The sequence below is a fragment of the Myotis nattereri genome (assembly GCF_964212035.1).
Source record: "Myotis nattereri genome assembly, chromosome: 6".
In the NCBI taxonomy this organism is placed as follows: Eukaryota; Metazoa; Chordata; class Mammalia; order Chiroptera; family Vespertilionidae; genus Myotis; species Myotis nattereri.
This window is the reverse complement of record NC_138081.1, coordinates 56,533,338-56,553,583: the sequence shown is the minus strand read 5'-3', so window position 1 is coordinate 56,553,583 and position 20,246 is coordinate 56,533,338. Positions and strand designations below refer to the sequence as shown.

General features: G+C 38.2%; 1 protein-coding gene across 1 annotated transcript in view; it reads left to right on the top strand.

Annotated features, from left to right (window-relative positions):
* The first annotated feature begins 3,414 nt into the window (after positions 1-3,414).
* ASCC3 (activating signal cointegrator 1 complex subunit 3) overlaps positions 3,415-20,246 on the top strand; it is a 257,401-nt gene continuing 240,569 nt past the window's right edge. The window contains exons 1-3 of the mRNA XM_081093991.1: positions 3,415-3,692; positions 15,559-15,689; positions 17,834-17,984. Coding sequence (XP_080950117.1) covers positions 15,600-15,689; positions 17,834-17,984 — 241 coding nt within the window. The 5' untranslated portion in view covers positions 3,415-3,692; positions 15,559-15,599. The remainder of the gene's footprint in view (positions 3,693-15,558; positions 15,690-17,833; positions 17,985-20,246) is intronic.

Below are 20,246 nucleotides of genomic sequence, written 5' to 3'. Positions count from 1 at the left end.
TATAAGTGTTTCAGAACTCTATTTCATTCTATGGTTGTTCCTTTTTCAAAGTACCCTGATGTAATATATTTTTAATACTGGAGAATTATAAATTGGAGTGCTTTTTAGAAATGTTCTTTTATCTCAGGAATTATACTTGATTCCTTTGGAGTTAGTTTTTCTACCTGCCTTTCTTTGTCTTTTTCATAGTGGTGATTACCCTGATTTGCCTGTTGATTCTTTTTATGTTCATCCCATCTAATAAAAGAGAAATATGCAAATTAACCATCACTTGACAACAAAGATGGAAAGCACCCATAGTGGTCCAGGGTGGGTCGCTGGTGGTGTTGCCCCAGCAATGCGAGCCCAGCGTCTGCGCCCCAGACTCGTGGAGGCAGGGGAGGGTTCCCAACCCAGCCACGTGGAGGGAGGGGAAGAGCCTCGGGTCAGAGGCCAGGGCGAGGGATGCTGGGCTCACGCTGGGCTCATGGTGATGCAAGCCCAGTATCCCCGCCCCAGCCACATGGAAGGAGGAGAGGGGCCTTGGGCCAGAGGCCAGGATGAGGGACGCTGGCATTGTTGCAGGCTGGGCTGAGGGACCCCCTACCCCCTGTGCATGAATTTTGTGCACCAGGTCTCTAGTATATGTATAAAAAGAATTGGTCATTAATATGGTTTTCCTCTGTTTTTAGTAGATAGAATGTCTTCCAGTTCACTCTCCTTTATAGATAGTTTTGATAAATTCAATGAAGTATATTTTTTTTGGCCAGAACTATCTAATAGAAATAAGATTCAAGCCATATATTAAGTCTACCAGACCTGAGGCCCTGAACCTAACTGTCCCCTATACCTGGGCTCCTGAGCATTAAAGAGAAAAAACCAACATGATATAGAAAAATGTTAGTTACATGCAAACAAGTGGTTAGAATAAGATGGAACTTGGAGACATTGTAGAAAATAGGTCTACCTTTCATCTAGTGCCAATATTCTACCTTTGTGTGCCAATCCACTGAAATAACCGAAAAATCGGTACAGTGGTCTGGTAGGGTTAAAATTTTCTAGTAAGCACATTAAAAAAATAAACAGGTGAAATTAATTTTAATATATTGACCCAATATATGCCATTATTTTAACATGTAGTCAGCATAAGTATTAAGATATTTTACATTTTTTGAACTAAGTCTTCAATATCTGGTGTGTATTTCAGATTTACTGCATGTCTCCATTCAGATTAGCTACATTTCAAGTGTAAATAGCCATATTTGGCTAGTGGCTACCCTACTGGACAGGGCAGTTCTAGACACAGTCTATTTTCATTTCCTCCTTCTCCCTTAAGCCTCTGGAATTGTAATGAGAAAAATAAATGTACTAGCATTTATTGTTAGTACTGCTCATTATCATATGGCCTCCTTTCATTATTTACCTTTTGATGCATTTTGTCTTGTCTCATAGCTAACCTGTAAATTCTTTTTAAGGCTGAAATTATAGACTAATTGAATCTCAAGGTTGGAAATGGCTTTAAAAAAAACCATCAACTAATTCTCTTGATGCATGGCTTCTCTGTACCCATTCCCCTTTAAAAACCATAGGAATCTCCTTAAAGTAAAATCCAATGGTCAGGGCTTCCACCCACCCTAAGCCACAACTTTTCTGGCTGGTGTTAGGAGGAAATCTTCTTTTCACATCTGAAATCTGTATCTCTTAAGTGTGCACTTCTTAAGACCACATGAAACAAATCTGTCCTCTGATGAGTCTTTACTTATTTGGAGGTAGTCCCAGTAGCTTTTTCCTTTCTATAAAAATCCTTCCAAGTTCAATCACTACTTCTTCATTGGTGGTACTTTTGAGTTCTCTCCATCATTTTGCTCCCCTTTGAAATAATTCCAACTTCATTGATGTCTTCTTAAAGTGCTCAATCTAGAACTGAACAAAGAACTCCAGATGTGGTTTGGCCGGTGAAGAGTATCACTGGGTCACTATTGACTGCTTCTCTATAAAAATAAGTTCAACCAGGTTACGACACATTCCTATGAGAAGGGGGGATGGAAGAGCAAATTATTAACACATTATTAACTCATACTGTAACAGGGTATAAGGTATAGACTAACAAAACTTACAGTCTAAAACAGTGATGGCGAACCTATGACATGTGTGTCAGAGGTGACACGTGAACTCATTTTTTTGGTTGATTTTTCTTTGTTAAATGGCATTTAAATATATAAAATAAATATCAAAAATATAAGTCTTTGTTTTACTATGGTTGCAAATATCAAAAAAATTCTATGTGACACGGCACCAGAGTTAAGTTAGGGTTTTTCAAAATGCTGACACACCGAGCTCAAAAGGTTCACCATCACTGATCTAAAATATGTTTCATATTTAAGCATGTTACAGGTAGCAGCAGTTCCAGTTCTCCTTTTCACCGGTCTTGATCACAGTAGTCCAGCAGATGTTGATGGCTAGCCAGGCCTGAAACATTCTGTCCCCAGATATCAGCAATAAAACCTGCAGTGAGAAAAAATGATAGACGCTGACACATACCAAAGAGAACATCAAAACCACCTGAGAGTGGGAATGTGAAACTGCAGGTCACCAGAATTCCTTAGTACACCTCTTTCAACAGCCCACCTATAAAAACCCCTGCCTGCACTGAGATGCTAAGATGGGCTTGGAGATGAGAGTCCCCCATTTTCTCCAGTGATGAGCACTTGAATAAACCTCTTTCCTTCCAGCAGCACCTGTGTCGGGTGTTTGGCTTCAGGGTGGCAGGCAAAAGCCTGAAGGTCCTTTGGGCTGGTTTCAATACCATGTTTACATGCCCAACTTGTAGTCCAGGACTATACATGCATACACTGCACAGTTCTTGTGGATAGTCAATTTTTTCCTGAATGTTGCCTTCCTGTTGTTTTCAATTTAGCCAGAGAATCACCAGTTTGTTTTTGGTGGTGGGTGGTCCAACCAAAGAGGCAACTAGCAGAGATAACTTGAAGAGAAGTACACGGAGAATCCAGAAAGCAGGACTTGAAACCAGGGAACCCTGTACAAAGTACTCAGCAGCAGCAGCGGGCAGCTCTGGCTGGTGATGGCATTTGGTGGTGGCATTTACATGGTTCTTCATACATAGTCACTGCTCCTCTCTCCTTTGCCTTTAAGAGGAATGCTTTTCTCCATGCCTTCACTTTACAGATCAGGGCGGGAGGGATTTTCGGCCAACTCCAGTAATTGCAGGGTTAGACTCTCAGACAAACAGCTGGAGGAGACAGCCCTGGGCACGCAACAGACCTGGAGTCACCGTCCGGGGCGCGCCCTCGCCTCGGGCCAGGTCCTGCTCGGAGCTCAGCAGGCCGGGGGCGGGGCGGCCGGCGGCGCGCGCACGCGGGAGGGGCGGGGCCGGAGGGAGCGACGTGCCTACGTTGGCGCCGCGGGTGACGTGGGGGCCCGCGCCGTCTCCGCCCCATCCCTACTTGCCGGGTCTGTCTGTGCGTCTGGCGGTGGCGGTCTGGCCATCCGCGCGTGCTGTGACCTGGAACAGCGAGCGGACCCGGGCAAGCCCGGCGTTAGGGTGCGGACCAGGGCGCGGCGGCCTCCTGGCATCCCCAGCCCTGCCCCGCGCGCCCCACCTGGCGTGGGAAGGCAAAGTAAAACCGAAAGGGAGGGAGGCGCGGAGCCCGAGTTGACGGAGGGATGGGAAGCGCGTGAGCCCGAGTTTGGAGGTGAGCAGGTGGGGAGGGCGGCGGGGAGGGGGCGCCGCGGCCCCCTGGGGCTGGCGGGAGGCGGGGACTGCGGGGAGGGCGCGGCGGGCGGGCTGGCCCCGCGGTGGTGTGCGTTCAGCCTGGGAGGCCGCCCCGAGCTGTCACCCACTGCCCGGACCGTCCCAGACCTCTGGCCGTTCCTCCCATTCTTGGAGTTTGTACGTGGGGCCGGGATCACAGAAAGGACCCGAGCCACACATTTCCCAGGTGTTAGGCCACGGAGTGAGGGCCACGTGTGCTGGTTATTCCTTCCCGTGTGTCGGGAATTAGTTTTCGTGTGTGTGTGTGTGTTTCGTTCCAAAGTCGTGGTAACTTTTTCGTTTTCTTCACGTAGATTCAGGGAGGGAGTGCTGCTTCCTTGTGTGTGTGTTTTTTAAACCTGCACTGAAAAGTAAATAGGCTGGGCAGGGAGCTGACCATAGTGAGTTGTGAGTGGATTTAGCAATCGGGCAGTCTAGAATGTCGTTTTGAAGTAAGTGTGTGTGTGTGTGTGTGTGTGTGTGTGTGTGTGCGCGCGCGCGCGCGCTAAGTAGGTTTCTTATCACAAATTGGCTTATTCATTGACTGCAGTGTGTTCTTGTGTCCTGCTATTCTTTGGTTTAAAAGAAGCGTAGTTTTAGTGGTAGCTAAAAGTTTGATACGAGTGTAATCACATGTGCAGTTCCAAATAGTAATCATATTTTCTGTTTGTCCCTAGGTTAGATTGAATAGCTGATGTTTCTATCACCAGATTTCAAGTTTCATAGATTGAAATTATTTCTCTGATTTTCAAAGTGTTGTCAAAAGTTAAGAATTCAACTTTGGCTTCTACTCTGCACTGTGCGTTCATCATCCGTTTGTAATGATAGTTATGATAGTCTCGCATTAGAAAAAGTTTCCCTAGAGATGCCAATTAAATATAGGCTAAATAATTTTGATTGAATTTATTTTTCATGATTTAGCTTGCTTGATCCCTAAACAGCTTTCTTTTGTCACTAATGTTTTCTAGCATTTTCAAATACTTGCTAGGTCATTTTGAAATTGTCAGTGATTTTGAAATCAAGTTACTCGGTTTTATAGCTAAGAAAAATGTCATGCAAATATGATAAAGAAAAACTTACATTCCATACCAAGAAAGAATGCTTACTGATGAGACAGGTTGTCTTTTTAAAAAATTTTCTTTACTTTTTTTAAAAAATATATTTTATTGATTTTTTACAGAGAGGAAGGGAGAGGGATAGAGAGTTAGAAACATCGATGAGAGAGAAACATCAATCAGCTGCCTCCTGCACACCTCTCACTGGGAATGTGCCCGCAACCAAGGTAAATGCCCTTGCCTGGAATCGAACCTGGGGCCCTTCAGTCCGCAGGCCGACGCTCTAACCACTGAGCCAAACCGGTTAGGGCTTTCTTTACTTTTAAAAAAATGAATAAAAATGTTTAACAGGCTAAATCAGATGGAACAATATAAAAATGTTAAATTCTGGTCTTATTTATGATTGAAATAAATATCCTTCCATCTTGATTTAAGAAACTTAGTTATAAAATTCTACATGAATGACTTATAAGAAGGAATTAATATGAAGGTGATACTCCGTTTGCAAAAATAAGTTTAGTACATTTTCCACCAGTGTTGCATGCATTTTCTAAAATGAGGCCTGCTTAGGTAATACCTTGGAGACTCACTAAACAGTTTTTCCTTAGCATTCTTTAAGGAGTGAAGGAAGCTTTGCAAAAATATTAGTACTGTCTCTACTCCAGGGATTGAACTGGTAAGGAATAACTTAAAAATCATTTCTGGGCTGAAACTGGTTTGGCTCAGTGGATAGAGCGTCGGCCTGCAGACTGAAGGGTCCCGGGTTCAATTCCGGTCAAGGGCATGTACCTGGGTTGTGGGCACATCCCCAGTAGGAGATGTGCAGGAGGCAGCTGATCGATGTTTCTCTCTCATCGATGTTTCTGGCTCTCTATCTCTCTCCCTTCCTCTCTGTAAAAAATCAATAAAATATAAAAAAAAATTATAAAAAAAAAATCATTTCTGGGAAGCTTCACAGATTAATGCTCTGAGTACACATCACTGAACAAATATTTATTGAGTTCCTTGGCACAGGCCAAGAGCCATGCAAGATACCAGGGAAAAAAGTAAGGCATACACTACTTCTTCACTGTTGGAGATTCTAATCAGGATGCTGGCTTTGTGAGACTGTTCAGTGAATTGACTTCTGGCAAGGAAAAATACTCATGTATGGCCAGTGAACGCTCCCTTGACCAACCTGAAGTTTGCAAAATGAAGGCTTTGTCACTGATTTAAAAAGTGAAAAAGTCACTGATTTTGGCCATCAACTTGGAAAAAAATGAGGGAGTTTGAAGAGTGACTGATTTTACATCAGTTTTTTTTTGGAGCTCTTCTGTTTGTATTTATTAGAAACAGAACACTGGAAGAACATTGCTGGAATTCTGAATCCAGTGGGGCGTTTGGTCACATTTCTTGACATCATTTGACATTGTTGACTGTACTGGTTTCTTAAAACCCCTTCTTTCCTTGGTTTTGGAGATAACACACTTCTGTGTTTGTTTTCTACCAGCGTTTTTTGGTCTTCTACTGTAGAAATTCCCTTTTATAAACCTTTTCCATCTATTTATTCCTTAAAGGCTCATGTGCTGCCACCTCATGCTGCCTTTTCTTCTCAGTCTACATAAAAATCCTTGGGTGACTTTTTTTCTCTCTTCTAGTGGTATTCCTCATGATTCTGATATTTACTTATTTATTTAAATATATTTTATTGATTTTTTACGGAGAGGTAGGGAGAGGGATAGAGAGTTAGAAACATCGATGAGAGAGAAACATCGATCAGCTGCTTCCTTCACACCCCCTACCGGGGATGTGCCCGAAACCAAGGTACATGCCCTTGACCAGAATCAAACCTGGGACCCTTCAGTCCGCAGGCCTACGCTCTATCCACCGAGCCAAACCGGCCAGGGCTGATTCTGATATTTAGATCCTAAACCAGGGGTGGGCAAACTTTTTGACTCGAGGGCCACAATGGGTTCTTAAACTGGACCGGAGGGCCGGAACAAAAGCATGGATGAAGTGTTTGTGTGAACTAATATAAATTCAAAGTAAACATCATTACATAAAAGGGTACAGTCTTTTTTTTTTTTAGTTTTATTCATTTCAAACGGGCCGGATCCGGCCCGCGGGCCATAGTTTGCCCACGGCTGTCCTAAACCAATCTTCTCTCTTCCACACCTGAATATTCAATCTTTACTGTACATTTCATACAATGTCATACAGACATCTCACATTCAATTTGTTTGTGATTGAATTCATGATATTCCTGCCATTCCCCTTCCCATAAAAGAAAATCCCCATAGTTCAGTGAACTGTACCGTCATTCTGATCTATAAATGTGGAAGTCGGCCTTGATTTTTCCCTCTACCCCACCACAAATACAGATAATTAGAACAAGCCAAATAGATTTGATTTAATCACTTTGATTCATCCACTCTTTTCTGAATCAGTATCATTACTTCAGTTCAGGAACGCGTCCTCTTTGCTTTTCATCTGGATTACTGCAATAATTTTCTAGTACCTTTCGCTTCCCCATCTTGCTTTCCTGTGGTCCATGCCCTTTACTGCAGTCATGGTAATCCTTATTAAACACAGCTCAGGTCAAAAACTCTTTGGGAAATTTTTTTACTATTAAAATAATTTCTATACAACGTAACTTATGAGGCCCTTCATGACCTGCTTCTTACCTATCCCTCCAGCACCATCTCTTATCACATTACTCATTGACCACTACACTCTGTTCATCTTTTCAGTTCCTGAATGTGAAATGTTCTTACCCCTGAGCTGGAATATGTTACCCTCTTGACCTGGCCAACTCTTCATTCTTGAAGTCTCAGTATAAGAAAGCTGCTTCCCCTTCCCAACTCTCTTTTTGTTCTGATCATACTCTTCACTGGCCACTTTTATAGCGGTTTTCTTTTGTATGGACATAGCTTGTTTAATTGGCTTGTCTTCCCCACCAGACTATAAACGTCACAAGGGCAAGTACCACATTGATTTTGCTCACCATGGCTACCTGCCTAACATGTAGTAGAAATACTAGTTAAGAAATTTCAGTTAAATGAATGAAAGCTGTTTTTACATTCTACAATGATTTTCCTTCTGAGCCCACTCCCACCCTAGAGTTTCTAACAAATACCGACTTTTCTTTTACCCTTGCTTTTGCTTTTCTGCTCTGTTAGCTTGAGATTTCAAAAATGTTTACCTGAACACTAATTTTAGAATTAAATTTATGCATGTGTGAGTTTTTGAGTTCTTTGAGAAAAATGGCATAGTGAGTTGAATAAGTCACATTAGATTTTGATTTCTTTATGTAAATTTGGAGTAAACGTACTAGTTTGTAGAACATCTTATCTCTTCTTAAGAACTGAAATACATTAATCAAATAATTAAACTAATTTCTGTGAAAATATATTTTGAAGTATTGAAATAAAGATGATATAAGCATTAAAAAAACAAATATATGGGAATCCAGACCTGTAAATATGGTCCTTTTTTTGTGGCAGCTTTGGCCTCCCTTTATCCCAGTGGTTCTCAACCTGTGGGTCACGACCCCTTTGGGAGTCGAATGACCCTTTCACAGGGGTCGCCTAAGACCATCGGAAAACACATATATAATTACATATTGTTTTTGTGATTAATCACTATGCTTTAATTATGTTCAATTTTAACAATGAAATTGGAAGTCACCATAACATGAACTGTATTAAAGGGTCGCGGCATAAGGAAGGTTGAGAACCACTGCTTTATCCTTTTTGTCAGTCCATCCATTATACAAATATTTATTGAGAATTTACTATGCCCCAGGCACTGTTTTAGGTGGCTGTGGATACTGAGGTGAACAAAGCAAAGTTCCTGCCCTCATGGGGCTCATTCTCTTGGATGAAGCTGACAGTAGACAGAATATATGTGTATATGTGCATATGCACACATCTATTCTCTGTTGTGGCTTGTGTGGCTCAGTTGGTTGGGCATTATCCTGAGCACTGAGGGGTTGCCAGTTTGATTCCTGGTGAGGGCACATGCCTGAGTTTCAGGCTGGATCCCAGGTAGGGCGTATGTGGGAGGCAGCTGATAGATGTATCTTCAGCTCTCAAGTGGATGCTTCTCTTCCTCTCCTTTCCCTTCCTCTCTTTTTAAAAATGAAAAAAAAAAATCTTAAAATAAAGCATATATGTAATTTTTTAATGCAAAAATGAACATATTTTTTAGTATAGTGTGTCCCATGCAAGTATGTCCCAAATGTTCATGGGACATATTATACTGAATTATTTGTTGTTTACCTGAAATTTAAATTTAACTTTCTAGCCTATATTTTTATTTTATGGAATATTCAAGAATGTGGAAAATTTCAGAAAATAATGTAACAAACACTGTTGTACTTGCCATATAGATGTAATAAGTATTAATATTTGCTTTATTTGTTTCAGGTATTTTAAAAACTATCGCTAATATTTTTTCTTTTGCTGCTCTCTCTCAATCCATAGAGAAATGATTATATTACTATTGAAGGAATACACTACCTTGGAACTGATGTATATAGTTCTGATACATGTTTCTATACACATATTTCTGTGTAATGGGATATAAACTAAGGCATAATGAGAGAGAATGAAGGAATGAAATGGCACTTAATTAGGTTGATAGAAGGCTTAAGGTAGAGTGCCAGGTATCTTCAACTATTGAGTCACTCATTGAAAAAGAGGGCTTAAATTTGACAACGTACTGACATTAGTACAGATAACTTTTTAAAAAAAATATATTTCATTGATTTTTCACAGAGAGGAAGGGAGAGGGACAGAGAGCCAGAAACATCGACAAGAGAGAAACATCGATCAGCTGCCCCCTGCACACTCCCTACTGGGGATGTGCCCAAAACCAAGGCACACGCCCTTGACCAGAATCGAACCCAGGACCCTTCAGTCCCCAGGCCGACGCTCCATCCACTGAGCCAAACCGGCCACTGCCAGATAATTTTTTAAATGTTTTTTTTAAGGTCAGAAAGCAGCAGCCAGTATTTAGTGACCTAGTTATTGTATGGTCTATACTTACATGGAAACTTTCATAAAACATTGAAAAACATCACTGTTCAACCTATACAGATGTCATTTTTATTAAAAAAGTCAACAAATATGATTTTTCTAATATCTTCACTATAAAAATTGTGAACCAGCGATCCTTAGAGAAATGATTACATTAGTATTACACAATTTAAGGTAACCTGCTGTAATTTTTAAAACATCAGAGAAAGTGAATTTCAAAAATATGTTCATAATGTTTGATGCTTTATGATGTATGGTGCTTCTTTCAGTATTAAATTTTAAAAGTTGGAGGTGTCATTGGCAAACCCTGTTTTTCCTTTGATTTGTAGCATATATAATTTATGCTAAGAAAAATGACTTAGAAATTAGATTATGAGAAGGAATGAGAAATATCAGCCTGACCCTTGCAAGCATCTTTCAGTTTAGGAAGCTGTAACAGTGGATGGAATTTGGTAGGGAAATTATGATTCAGGGCACATTTCTGACTGACATAACATAAGGGATGAGAGTACCCTGTTTTTAGAAGTAAATAACTTTTATTCATAAATATTGAAATAAATAATTCAAATCAAAATGTTAAATAATGGTCACGACAGTACATGCTTTCAGAAAAGTCAAGTAAACATATATTAAATGCAATATTGTAGCACAATAGAATTCTTACTATCTATATGTTTGTTCTGGTTCATAATACCTAATGAATTGGTAATTTCCTTATCTGTTTTTGTATTTCACTAGAGGCCTCACCTGTGGGATTGGGCTGAAACAAGCTCTCCAACATCCTCTGAGGGGTCTTGGATTGCGAGAGGGTGCAGGCCAGGCTGAGGGACCCCACCAGTGCACAGTCGGGGCTGGGAGAGACACAGGAAGTTGGCCAGCCAGGGAGGGATCAAGGGAGGGTTCCAGGGCGTGTCCATCCCATCTCGCTCAGTCTCGCTCAGTCTCGCTCAGTGCTCAGTCCCGATTTTCCATACCCCAGCAGCAAGCTAACCTACCAGTCAGAGTGTCTGCCTGGTGGTCAGTGCATGTCATAGTGAGCGGTTGAGTGTCCTTGGCATATCATAGCATACTATGCATAGATTGCTTGAATGGCCAACTGGTTGATCGGACACTTAGCATATTAGTCTTTTATTATATAGGATGAGTACCACATTAATTCATTTGAATCCTGATTATAGTGTCTAGTAGTTATTCTCTCCTGAGAGAAAGGTGGAGAGATTTCATCTGCTGCTATTACCGAATGTGTGCCAATTTTTTATATATAGTGTCAGTGTTAGGGCTTTTTGAGAATTTCCTCTACTATGCACAAAACAATAAGTGAAGATTAAAGCCATGAAACCCTTTGATAAATATTTTTTGGATTTACGGTGTATAATTCTAATTCTTTGGGTGTAAAACTTGAATCAGATTTCTAAAGGGTCACCAGTTGCAGAGCTCACATTGAGGAATGTAATGGTGCGCCATGTAATTATGGTAGAGAGAAACAAGTATACAAGGTCAGGAAAACCCTTTCTTTGTAAACAGCTAAGGCTTGTTCCAGGGCATCACTAGAGTTTTGGTTTGGTGTAAGAGGGTACTTCTTGAGAGGAGAATACCTCTCAAAAGTAGGTTTACAGTTGTGAGTATGCACAGCAGAGAGGTTTCAATTCAGATTAATCTTTGAAGGGCTTATTAAGGGACAGGCATAAATTCCTTGGGTCTGTCTTTCAGAGCCCCATAGATTGGGGTAGAATGAGAATTTTGCCTTGCTCAGATCATCTGGGCCAGGATCTTTCCCACTGAACCTGTGTGGGGAAAGATAAAATACACACTGCTTAGTGTGCAGTAGGTCACCTCCAGGTGTCCTGTAGAGTGATATGTGTGCTTATTTGATCCCTGTGGGAATTTCTAATCTTGTTCTGATATGGTGCTGATAGTTATTCTAGCCACTTGTTTCCCAGGGCATTTAGAAGAAAAGCTTTTCTGCCCTGGCAGATGTGTCCCAGTTGGTTGGGCAACAACACCTGCGCACGGAAAGGTTGCTGGTTCCATTCCTGGTCAGGGCACATGTCTGGGTTGTGGGCTCCATCCCCAGTAGGGGGCCTGCAGATAGCCAACCCATGTTTCTCATTCCTTCTCCCTTCCCCTCTCTCTAAATATTAAAAAGAAAAGCTTTCCTTACCCCCCCTTTTTTTTAAGAGTAAAATTAATATAACTATATGGGTCTTCTGTAATACAAAGGCAATGTGGTTTATGGTTATGAGCCTGTCTAGGTTTAACCCCTGAAGGTACCTTTAAATAGGAAAAGTGGAGGTAATATTAAGTAAGTAGTTGGGGTATAAGAACCTCATACAAATTTTATTTTTAACCATTGTATATTTTGATTTATATAAATATATATAGGGTGGGGCACAAGTAGTTTTACAATTATGAGTATGCAAAACAGTTTTTTTCTTGTTTTATGATATATTAATTGTTGCATTATTTTCCAGACGGATAACTGTAAACCTACTTTTGCCACACCTAGGATATATGTGTTTGTCTTTCCCTTGCTTTTTATGTTGTCCATGCTCCAAGTCTGTTTTCTAATTTTATTGGACACTATTCAAGAGCAGTTGCTTCTTACTTAGGAATGAATTAGGATCTAAAGTGAACTTTTTGGGTGGAAATAGAGAATAATTAAAATTTCCCTTGAAAATCCCTTAGGACATCAGGTTGTCACAACATACTGTCTCTCAATATGTCCTGCACAGCTATGTTTTTCCTCCAGACTTGGAACATATCACAATTTCTTCAGATGATCCAGGTGAACAAATTGGCTTATGTTTAATGGCCATGTTGTATGTTCTTTTTTAGAAAGGGGACATCATTTTAAACATTGGAGTCATACAATGCAGCAAGATGTTCACGGTTTGAGATGCATATGGTGATTGAAAGAGTGTAAGGGAGCCCTGTATTCTTATTGCTTATTCTCCATTCATCTAAAACATGTATTCAGTATGTGAAATAGTGGGCATAGTCTCCAGTATTATTTTGTTTGTTTATACCTTTTATTTGCCATATTGTGTTTGATTGATTCAAATAATTACATATGACTCCACTACATTAACCAATAAGGTATAATACAAGTAAGGAATAGAAAGTAAAAATTCTAGGATTTACTATGAAATATGACCTCTTTTTGAAGTTGCATAATAGAGGTGTGTGTGTGTGTGTGTGTGTGTGTATGTGTGTGTGTGTGTGTATGTATATATATAAATATATATCTGATGTTTTTTGAATTCTGATCTTGACAGTGCCCCAACTCAGTGCCATCTGATCTGTTGATTCAGAAAGTTGGTGGTGATCCAGAAAACTTCATGGTGGGTTTCCCAATTTGAGAAGCCCTCCAGCTGACTTTGATGGACACTAAAGTTTGAGAATGTCTTCTCTGTGCTCTCCACTGACTCCTGCTTTGATTTCTTCTTTCAAATATTCCAGAAAGTGTTACTGAGAAAAATACAAATGTGATTCTGTGAATCATCTTGTTTCCAGAAATGCTTTCCAAAATTCATTCCCGATGGGTAGTTGAAATTTAAAATGGATCATTTTGCTTTCCTGATTAATTTTTTTTAGTATGATATGGAGAATCCAACTGTTCTTTTCCCCAGCAGTTCTGATACCATTTCCTTACTTATTTGCAATGCAGTCATTTGTTTTTCGCTTCATCTTTTTTGTTTCTGATGTCGAATCTTATTTTGCTCAGAAAATGTGACCTGTATTGGGGTCAGCAAACTAATTTGGTCATCCTGAGCCCAGGAATGACTTTTACACTTTTTAAGTGTTTTAGAAAAAATAAAATAAAATTAAAACTATGCAGAGGGCAGAGAGACTGCATGGTGGCCTGTCAGACCTAAAGTATTTACTCTCTCTCTTCAGAGAGGAAAAGTTTGCTGATCCCTTGATCTAAATGATGCTTAATTGTTGAAATTTATTAGATTTGCTTTATGGCCTAGTAGACATAGACCGTTTTAAACTGTTACTGATGTACTTGAAAAGAATATGTATTTTTCTAATCACTAGATACAGGTTTCTGCATATGTTTATTAAATTAAACTTATTAATTTCACTGTTGAAGTCTTTTATGTCTTTACTGAAAATTTGTTGCTGATTTGACTGATCGATCAATAATTGATCAATTATTGAACTTTCATTTATATGTTGGGCTTGTCACTTTCTTTAAGGTCTACTTATTTTAATGCAATTTCAACTTTTTTTTTTAATCTCTGGCACACATAAACTAATTACTAAGGCAAACCAAAAAAAAATACATTATATTTTTTGCTGATCTAACCAAAACGAAAAAGGTATAATTTTGATTCGTTCACACTGGACAGCTATTGTTTCCTTGGCTGTTGTCATTTTTTATTTAGCAATATAAGGGACAGGGGTCAGTGCCCCTGACCAAATAGTCAGGTATTGCAAGTTTTAAAAATTCTTGTGGTATACCAGTTGAAAAATCCTAGGGCTGGACAGTTCTTTGTTGTCAGGAAGCTGTCTTGTGTATTATAGGATGTTTACCAGAACCACAGGCATCTGCCCACCAGAAGCCAGTAAGTAGTATTCCTCCCTCACCCCCCCAGTTGTGACAACTTAAAATGTCACCAGATATTGCCAAATGACCTATAAGGGGCAAAATATCCCTATCTGAGAACTGTCTTAAGGACTTGCATAGTATATGTGACATTCTCCAGGGAGCCATGCCAAATTTTGTTACAATAAGCAATCTTTAACCAGGATGAGCTCTAAGAGTATCCCATAGATAAGGACTCTGCTCACAGTAAATATTATTAGTCTGTTTACTAGAGGGTTAGTTGTTTAGTTGTCAGCACCTAAACAAGGAGATTAGATCAGGACATCTGACTTTTTCCTTTTCTGAGAGTTCTTCCCTTCCTTCCCCAGCTTCTTTAATTCTTTCCTCTCCTGTTCTTTAGCTTCTCTGTTACCTTTATCTCTTTTTCTCCCGCTTTCTTCCTTTTATTATATACTAAATCATTATTGAGCAACAAAAACATCAACCTTACTCTTTGTGGAGTGACACAATACATAAGTAAATAAACAAGTATATGTCAAATATTAATTAGTGCTATAAAAGAGAATGGAAATTTTGTGCTTTGATAGACAATAACTGAGTAGTTGCCCTTTCTTAGATTGAGTGGTCAAGAAAGGCCCCTCTTAGGAGGTATCGGTATCTTTTAAGCCAAGAATTATGTGTCAAGGAGTCATCTATGTGAACATTGGAAGAGCATTCCGAGCAGGAAACCACTATTGCAAATGCATTTAGGTGAAAACATGCTTTAAAAAAAACAAAAGCAGTGAGACTTTGAAAGCAAGGGATAATGTGAGCATAAAACAGTATTAGAGAAAAGATGGGCATGTGCTTTCTTTCCTCTCTCTCAGTGTTATTGTCAGTAGTAATGCAGTATGTGAGACCTGTACGTGGGAATCTGTAGAACTTATTTTTAAGTAATGCTAAAGTAGTACCCACCACACGTGTTTTGTTTGTTTCTTTTCTTTTTCCCAACATAGCCAGTATGTTATTAAAAAATAAATAAGTTCATGGGTACAAAATGTGTTGAATTTTATTCAACATTGGTAGCAATTGCTTTTTTAACTAATTGTGTTTATTTTTCTCTCTTGGACAGGTCAATTTGTTGAGTGTGATTACCTCTCCCACCTCCTCCCAACAGATAAATATCATATTGTTTTGTTTCAGTTTCGGGTTCCTCATTGTATGGATCACTGATTGAATTATAGATGGCTTTACCTCGCCTCACAGGAGCCTTGCGCTCCTTTTCAAATGTCACCAAGCAAGATAATTATAATGAAGATGTGGCTGACTTAAAGGTAAATTTTTTAAAGATGAAAACTATTATAAACATAGGACATGGGCAAATATTTGACATTTTTTCCTTAGTTCTATGTGATTAAAATGGTATGTTTTAGCTACTAAGAAGGGGAATGTGTATACCAATGTTTACTAATGGGAATATACCAGATGTACCAGTTAATAGTGTGGATTTTTTTCAATAGATGGAGTTACACATATGTTGATATATATGCATTTGATATGTATGCTCTTTTGTTGTATTGACAACAAGCTTCAAAACTTCACATGTCAAATTTTCTGAAGGTGTTAACATCATATGATGTTAACATCATATGTTAACACCTTAAAAATGGTGTAACAGCTTAAAAATGTCAAATTTCGTGCCCCCCCAAAAAAGTATTTGCAGGAAGTTTTAATTCATTATTTGAAGAAAAGTGATGCTGAAAGTTACCGTATACTTCGGGAAGCTTATGGTGAACATGCTCCATCTCAATATACTGTGAACGCTGGTTTAAACGCTTTAAAAGTGATGATTTTGATGTGAAAGACAAAGAACGTCCAGGTCAACCGAAAAAGTTTGAAGACCAACAATTACAAGCATTATTGGATAAAGATGCGTGTCAAACTCAAAAACAACTCGCAGAAAGATTAAACATTGCTCAGCAAACAATTTCCAATCATTTACAAGCAATGGGAAAGATTTTTAAAGGAAGGAAAATGGGTGCCACATCAACTGAACAAAAGACAAATGGAAAACCGAACAGTCATCAGTAAAATGTTGCTTCAATAGCATGAAAGAAAGTCTTTTTTGCATCCAATTGTGACTGGCGATGAAAAGTGGATTTATTTTGAGAATCCCAAACGCACAAAATTATAGGTCAACCATCAACATCGACTGCAAGGCCAAATCGCTTTGGAAAGAAGACAGTGCTCTACTTTTGGTGGGATCAGGAAGGTGTGATGTATTATGACCTTCTAAAACCTGGTGAAACTGTTAATACTGATTGCTACTGACATCAAATAATCAATTTGAACCATACTTTGATGTAAAACGACCACATGGGCCAGAAGACACGGCAAAGTAATTTTGCTTCATGAAGACGCACCATCACACACTTCAAAACCAATTAAAGGCACATTAAAAGATCTTGCCTGGGAAGTGTTAACCCACCCGCTGTATTCGCCAGACCTTGCTCCTTCAGATTATCACTTGTTCTGATCAATGGCACATGCACTTTCTGAGCAGCACTTCAAAACATACGAAGAAGTGGAAAATTGGGTCTCTCATTGGTTTGCCTCAAAACAAGAAAACTTCTAATGGAACGGTATCCACAAATTACCTGAAAGATGGGGGAAATGTGTAGCTAGCGACGAACATTACTTTGAATAAAGCAGTTTTGATGTTTCACTTTGATCGTGTTTTCTTTGATTATAAAATCTGCATTATTGCATTATTAACTGGTACACCTAGTATATCTTAAGAGCTTATGACTATATTGTCAAAGAGAATAATCAGAACTATGGTATAGAGTCCTTTGTTAATTTTTCTGTTGCTAAGGGTCTTGCCAGTTAATTTTATAAATTTAATCCAGTAATTTACCCCTGGATTATCTGAGTAAGTTTTTGGGTCTTTGGTAAGATTCTTATTTGATGGAGAGAAACAATGATTTATACCATAACATGAGAAAGATGAATTTTATTCTTTTAAACTCAGTATCTGGTCTCATAATTGACTTTTGTCTGGTCATTATAATTGGTTGTGAAACTTATAGTCCTAAAGGTATATGAACTTACGAAGGAATGAACCATACAATATAGTATATGAAGGAACTTGCTTTGGTCTAGTACACATGGGATATTACTTATTGTCATCTTAATGTAGGACTTTTTGCTTTTTATTTTGCTGTATGGAAATAATTTCATGATTATTCATTGTGATTAAACCTATAAAAAAGCTTTTATTAAACATATCTTTTAAACAAATGAGATTCTTTTTAATTTTATTCAAGTAAGGTTCCTTCTCAGAGCTGTAAATTTGGATGTGAATAGATACAGTTTTCATTTTTTGTCTTGTATAATGTAATGCAAAATACATGTGATAAGTGATGGATTTGAGAAAACCTTTAACCAACATATCACTGTATTTTGCTATGTGTTTCAGATGAAGCGATCTAAACTTCATGAACAAATTGTAGGGCTGGACCTGACATGGAAGAAGATAGTAAATTTTTTGAATGAAAAACTGGAGAAGAGTGAAATGCAAAGTATAAATGAAGACTTAAAAGATATATTGCAAGCTGCAAAACAAATAGGTATAGTTTTGTTTTATTTTTATTTATTTTTTAATAGAACCACTAAGGTGCACTAATATATTTCTTTTAAATTAGCGAATGCAAGGCTAAAATTTCCAAGCAAGTATTCATAATTATGAAAGACTACCTTATCTATTAAGGAGCTTAGGATACAGTCAGAGAGGCAGAAGTAAACAAGTAATTATAATACAATCAAACATGAGGAGTTTATAGGAATTTAGAGTTTGAAAATCACTGTCTTGCTTGAAGTAAGGATAGGGTGAGCTAAAATTTTAATGTAGCTTGAGGGACTCTTAAAAGCCATGTAGCTCGGTCTAGCTAAACTTCGCTTTAATTCCTGTCATACACTAACAATTTCATCAATTGATTGTACTTAGAGGAAATTATAATTTGATAATGCAATTACTTATGTTAACATGCTACTATTCCCAAGGTTGAAAACAAAACAGAACAATGACTGGTAAAAATCTGAGTTTGTTCATTGACATTTATAATTTCAGAATCTGATAACTAAAAAGCATAATTAAACTACTGTAGTTCTAAATTTTTCAAATGCAGGTTTGTTACTTATAAAAGGTTCAGACCGATACTCTTGACCCTGTGTAATCTGGTCTCCACCTTTCTCTCTGACTTCAACTCATCCGTGCCTTCACTCACGGTTCTGGAGACACATGGTCTTTTCTCATTTCCTCAGACCCATCAAGTTGGTGTCTGTTTTGGGGTCTTTGCACTGCTGTTTCCCTTGCTGAGAATGCTCTTCTGCCCTAATTTTAGAGTGGGTAGATCCTCTCTTTTTAGTCTGAATTCCCCTAAAAAAATACTTTCTTAATGAGGCCCTCATTGACCATCCAATCTTATGTTGGTACCTGGTCATTCTTATAACCCTTGGTAACATTTTCTCTATAACATTTATCATTATCTTATTTTTGCTTGTTTGTTTATTACTCATGTTCTGGGAATAGGATATAAGTTTCATGAGAATAGGACCTTATTTTTCTTGTTGAACACTTCATCCTCAGTGCTTAGAGTAGTGTTTGCATATTTTAGGATTGTAGTGAAGTTTCACTTGATAAATAAAAAAAGTTTTCTCAGGTGATTTCTTAGTTGAGGGGAAAATTAAATCATTACTTTACCATATGCTAGGTTGGGAGGTTTCTTTCCTACACTGGCTTTGAACGGTATTTCTGGTATATTTTTTACACATGAAGGCTTATTTTTGCTCATCAGATCTTTAAATTCATTCAAATATTTTGACTTTGATATGTCATTTTATTACCATTGTTTTGTAATATAGTATATTATTGAATTTAAATACCCTCATTGTTTTAAGTTGTGAAAGTACAAATGAATGTCATGTATGTTTTTGCATTTAGTTGATTTTCTGAAGTTCAGGGCTTTAGTAAAAATTGAGTTTTCTGGAAGCCTAGGTGAAATAGAGCACATTTTGAAGAAATTTGTGATAGAATTTAGCACAGAATTACATTTTATATTTTAAGGATGTAGAGGCAATTAGGTTGATTGGTAAATAGTAGGGAAAAGCAGTCTCCAGTCCACCTGGATCACCTTGACTGGGATCTAACCCTCTGGGCTTCACTGTCTTCAATTCTAAGATGTTAGGGCCACTGGGGGGTGGCCTGATAAAATACTTTTCAAAAACTGTAGAGTGTTTTTTCTCTTCAGGAGTTCCATTATAAAAATGCCTCAGAATACTTAGCAAAAACAGTACTAAAATACTGAGCTTATTCAGTTCCGTGACTAAATTATTTCTTTATATAAATGATGTAGAAATTAAGATTTTAAAAAACTATCTTTTAGATTCTTCCCAAATGTCTCTGACAAGTCAAATATCATTGTTTTAAATACCAGTCATTAAATGTAATCCTAGATGTTTTGCCTGTTGGTGAAACATCTGATTCATACTCAGGGACTAATCTATTGACTGATATGTTTTAGAAATTGATTATTTTGAAATGTAATGTTTCAGAAGAATATTTTCATGACAGATGAAATCTTAGGGTTGGACTTAGGTAAATGCTCTGTTATATATACTTTTTAATGCTATGTTTAAGTTGAGTAACTTAGCTTTAGTGAAACTAATATTTGACTAGTAGTCAACTACTCTTTCTGAAATCCTAGATTCTTTCTGTTCCTTGTAGTCTGAGGCCAGAATATGAAAATACTGCTGACACTAGAAATGTAATTAAAACCGGAAGCATTGAAAAGATTAGTCTCATGGTAAATATGTCTTTGTGATTTCTCTTA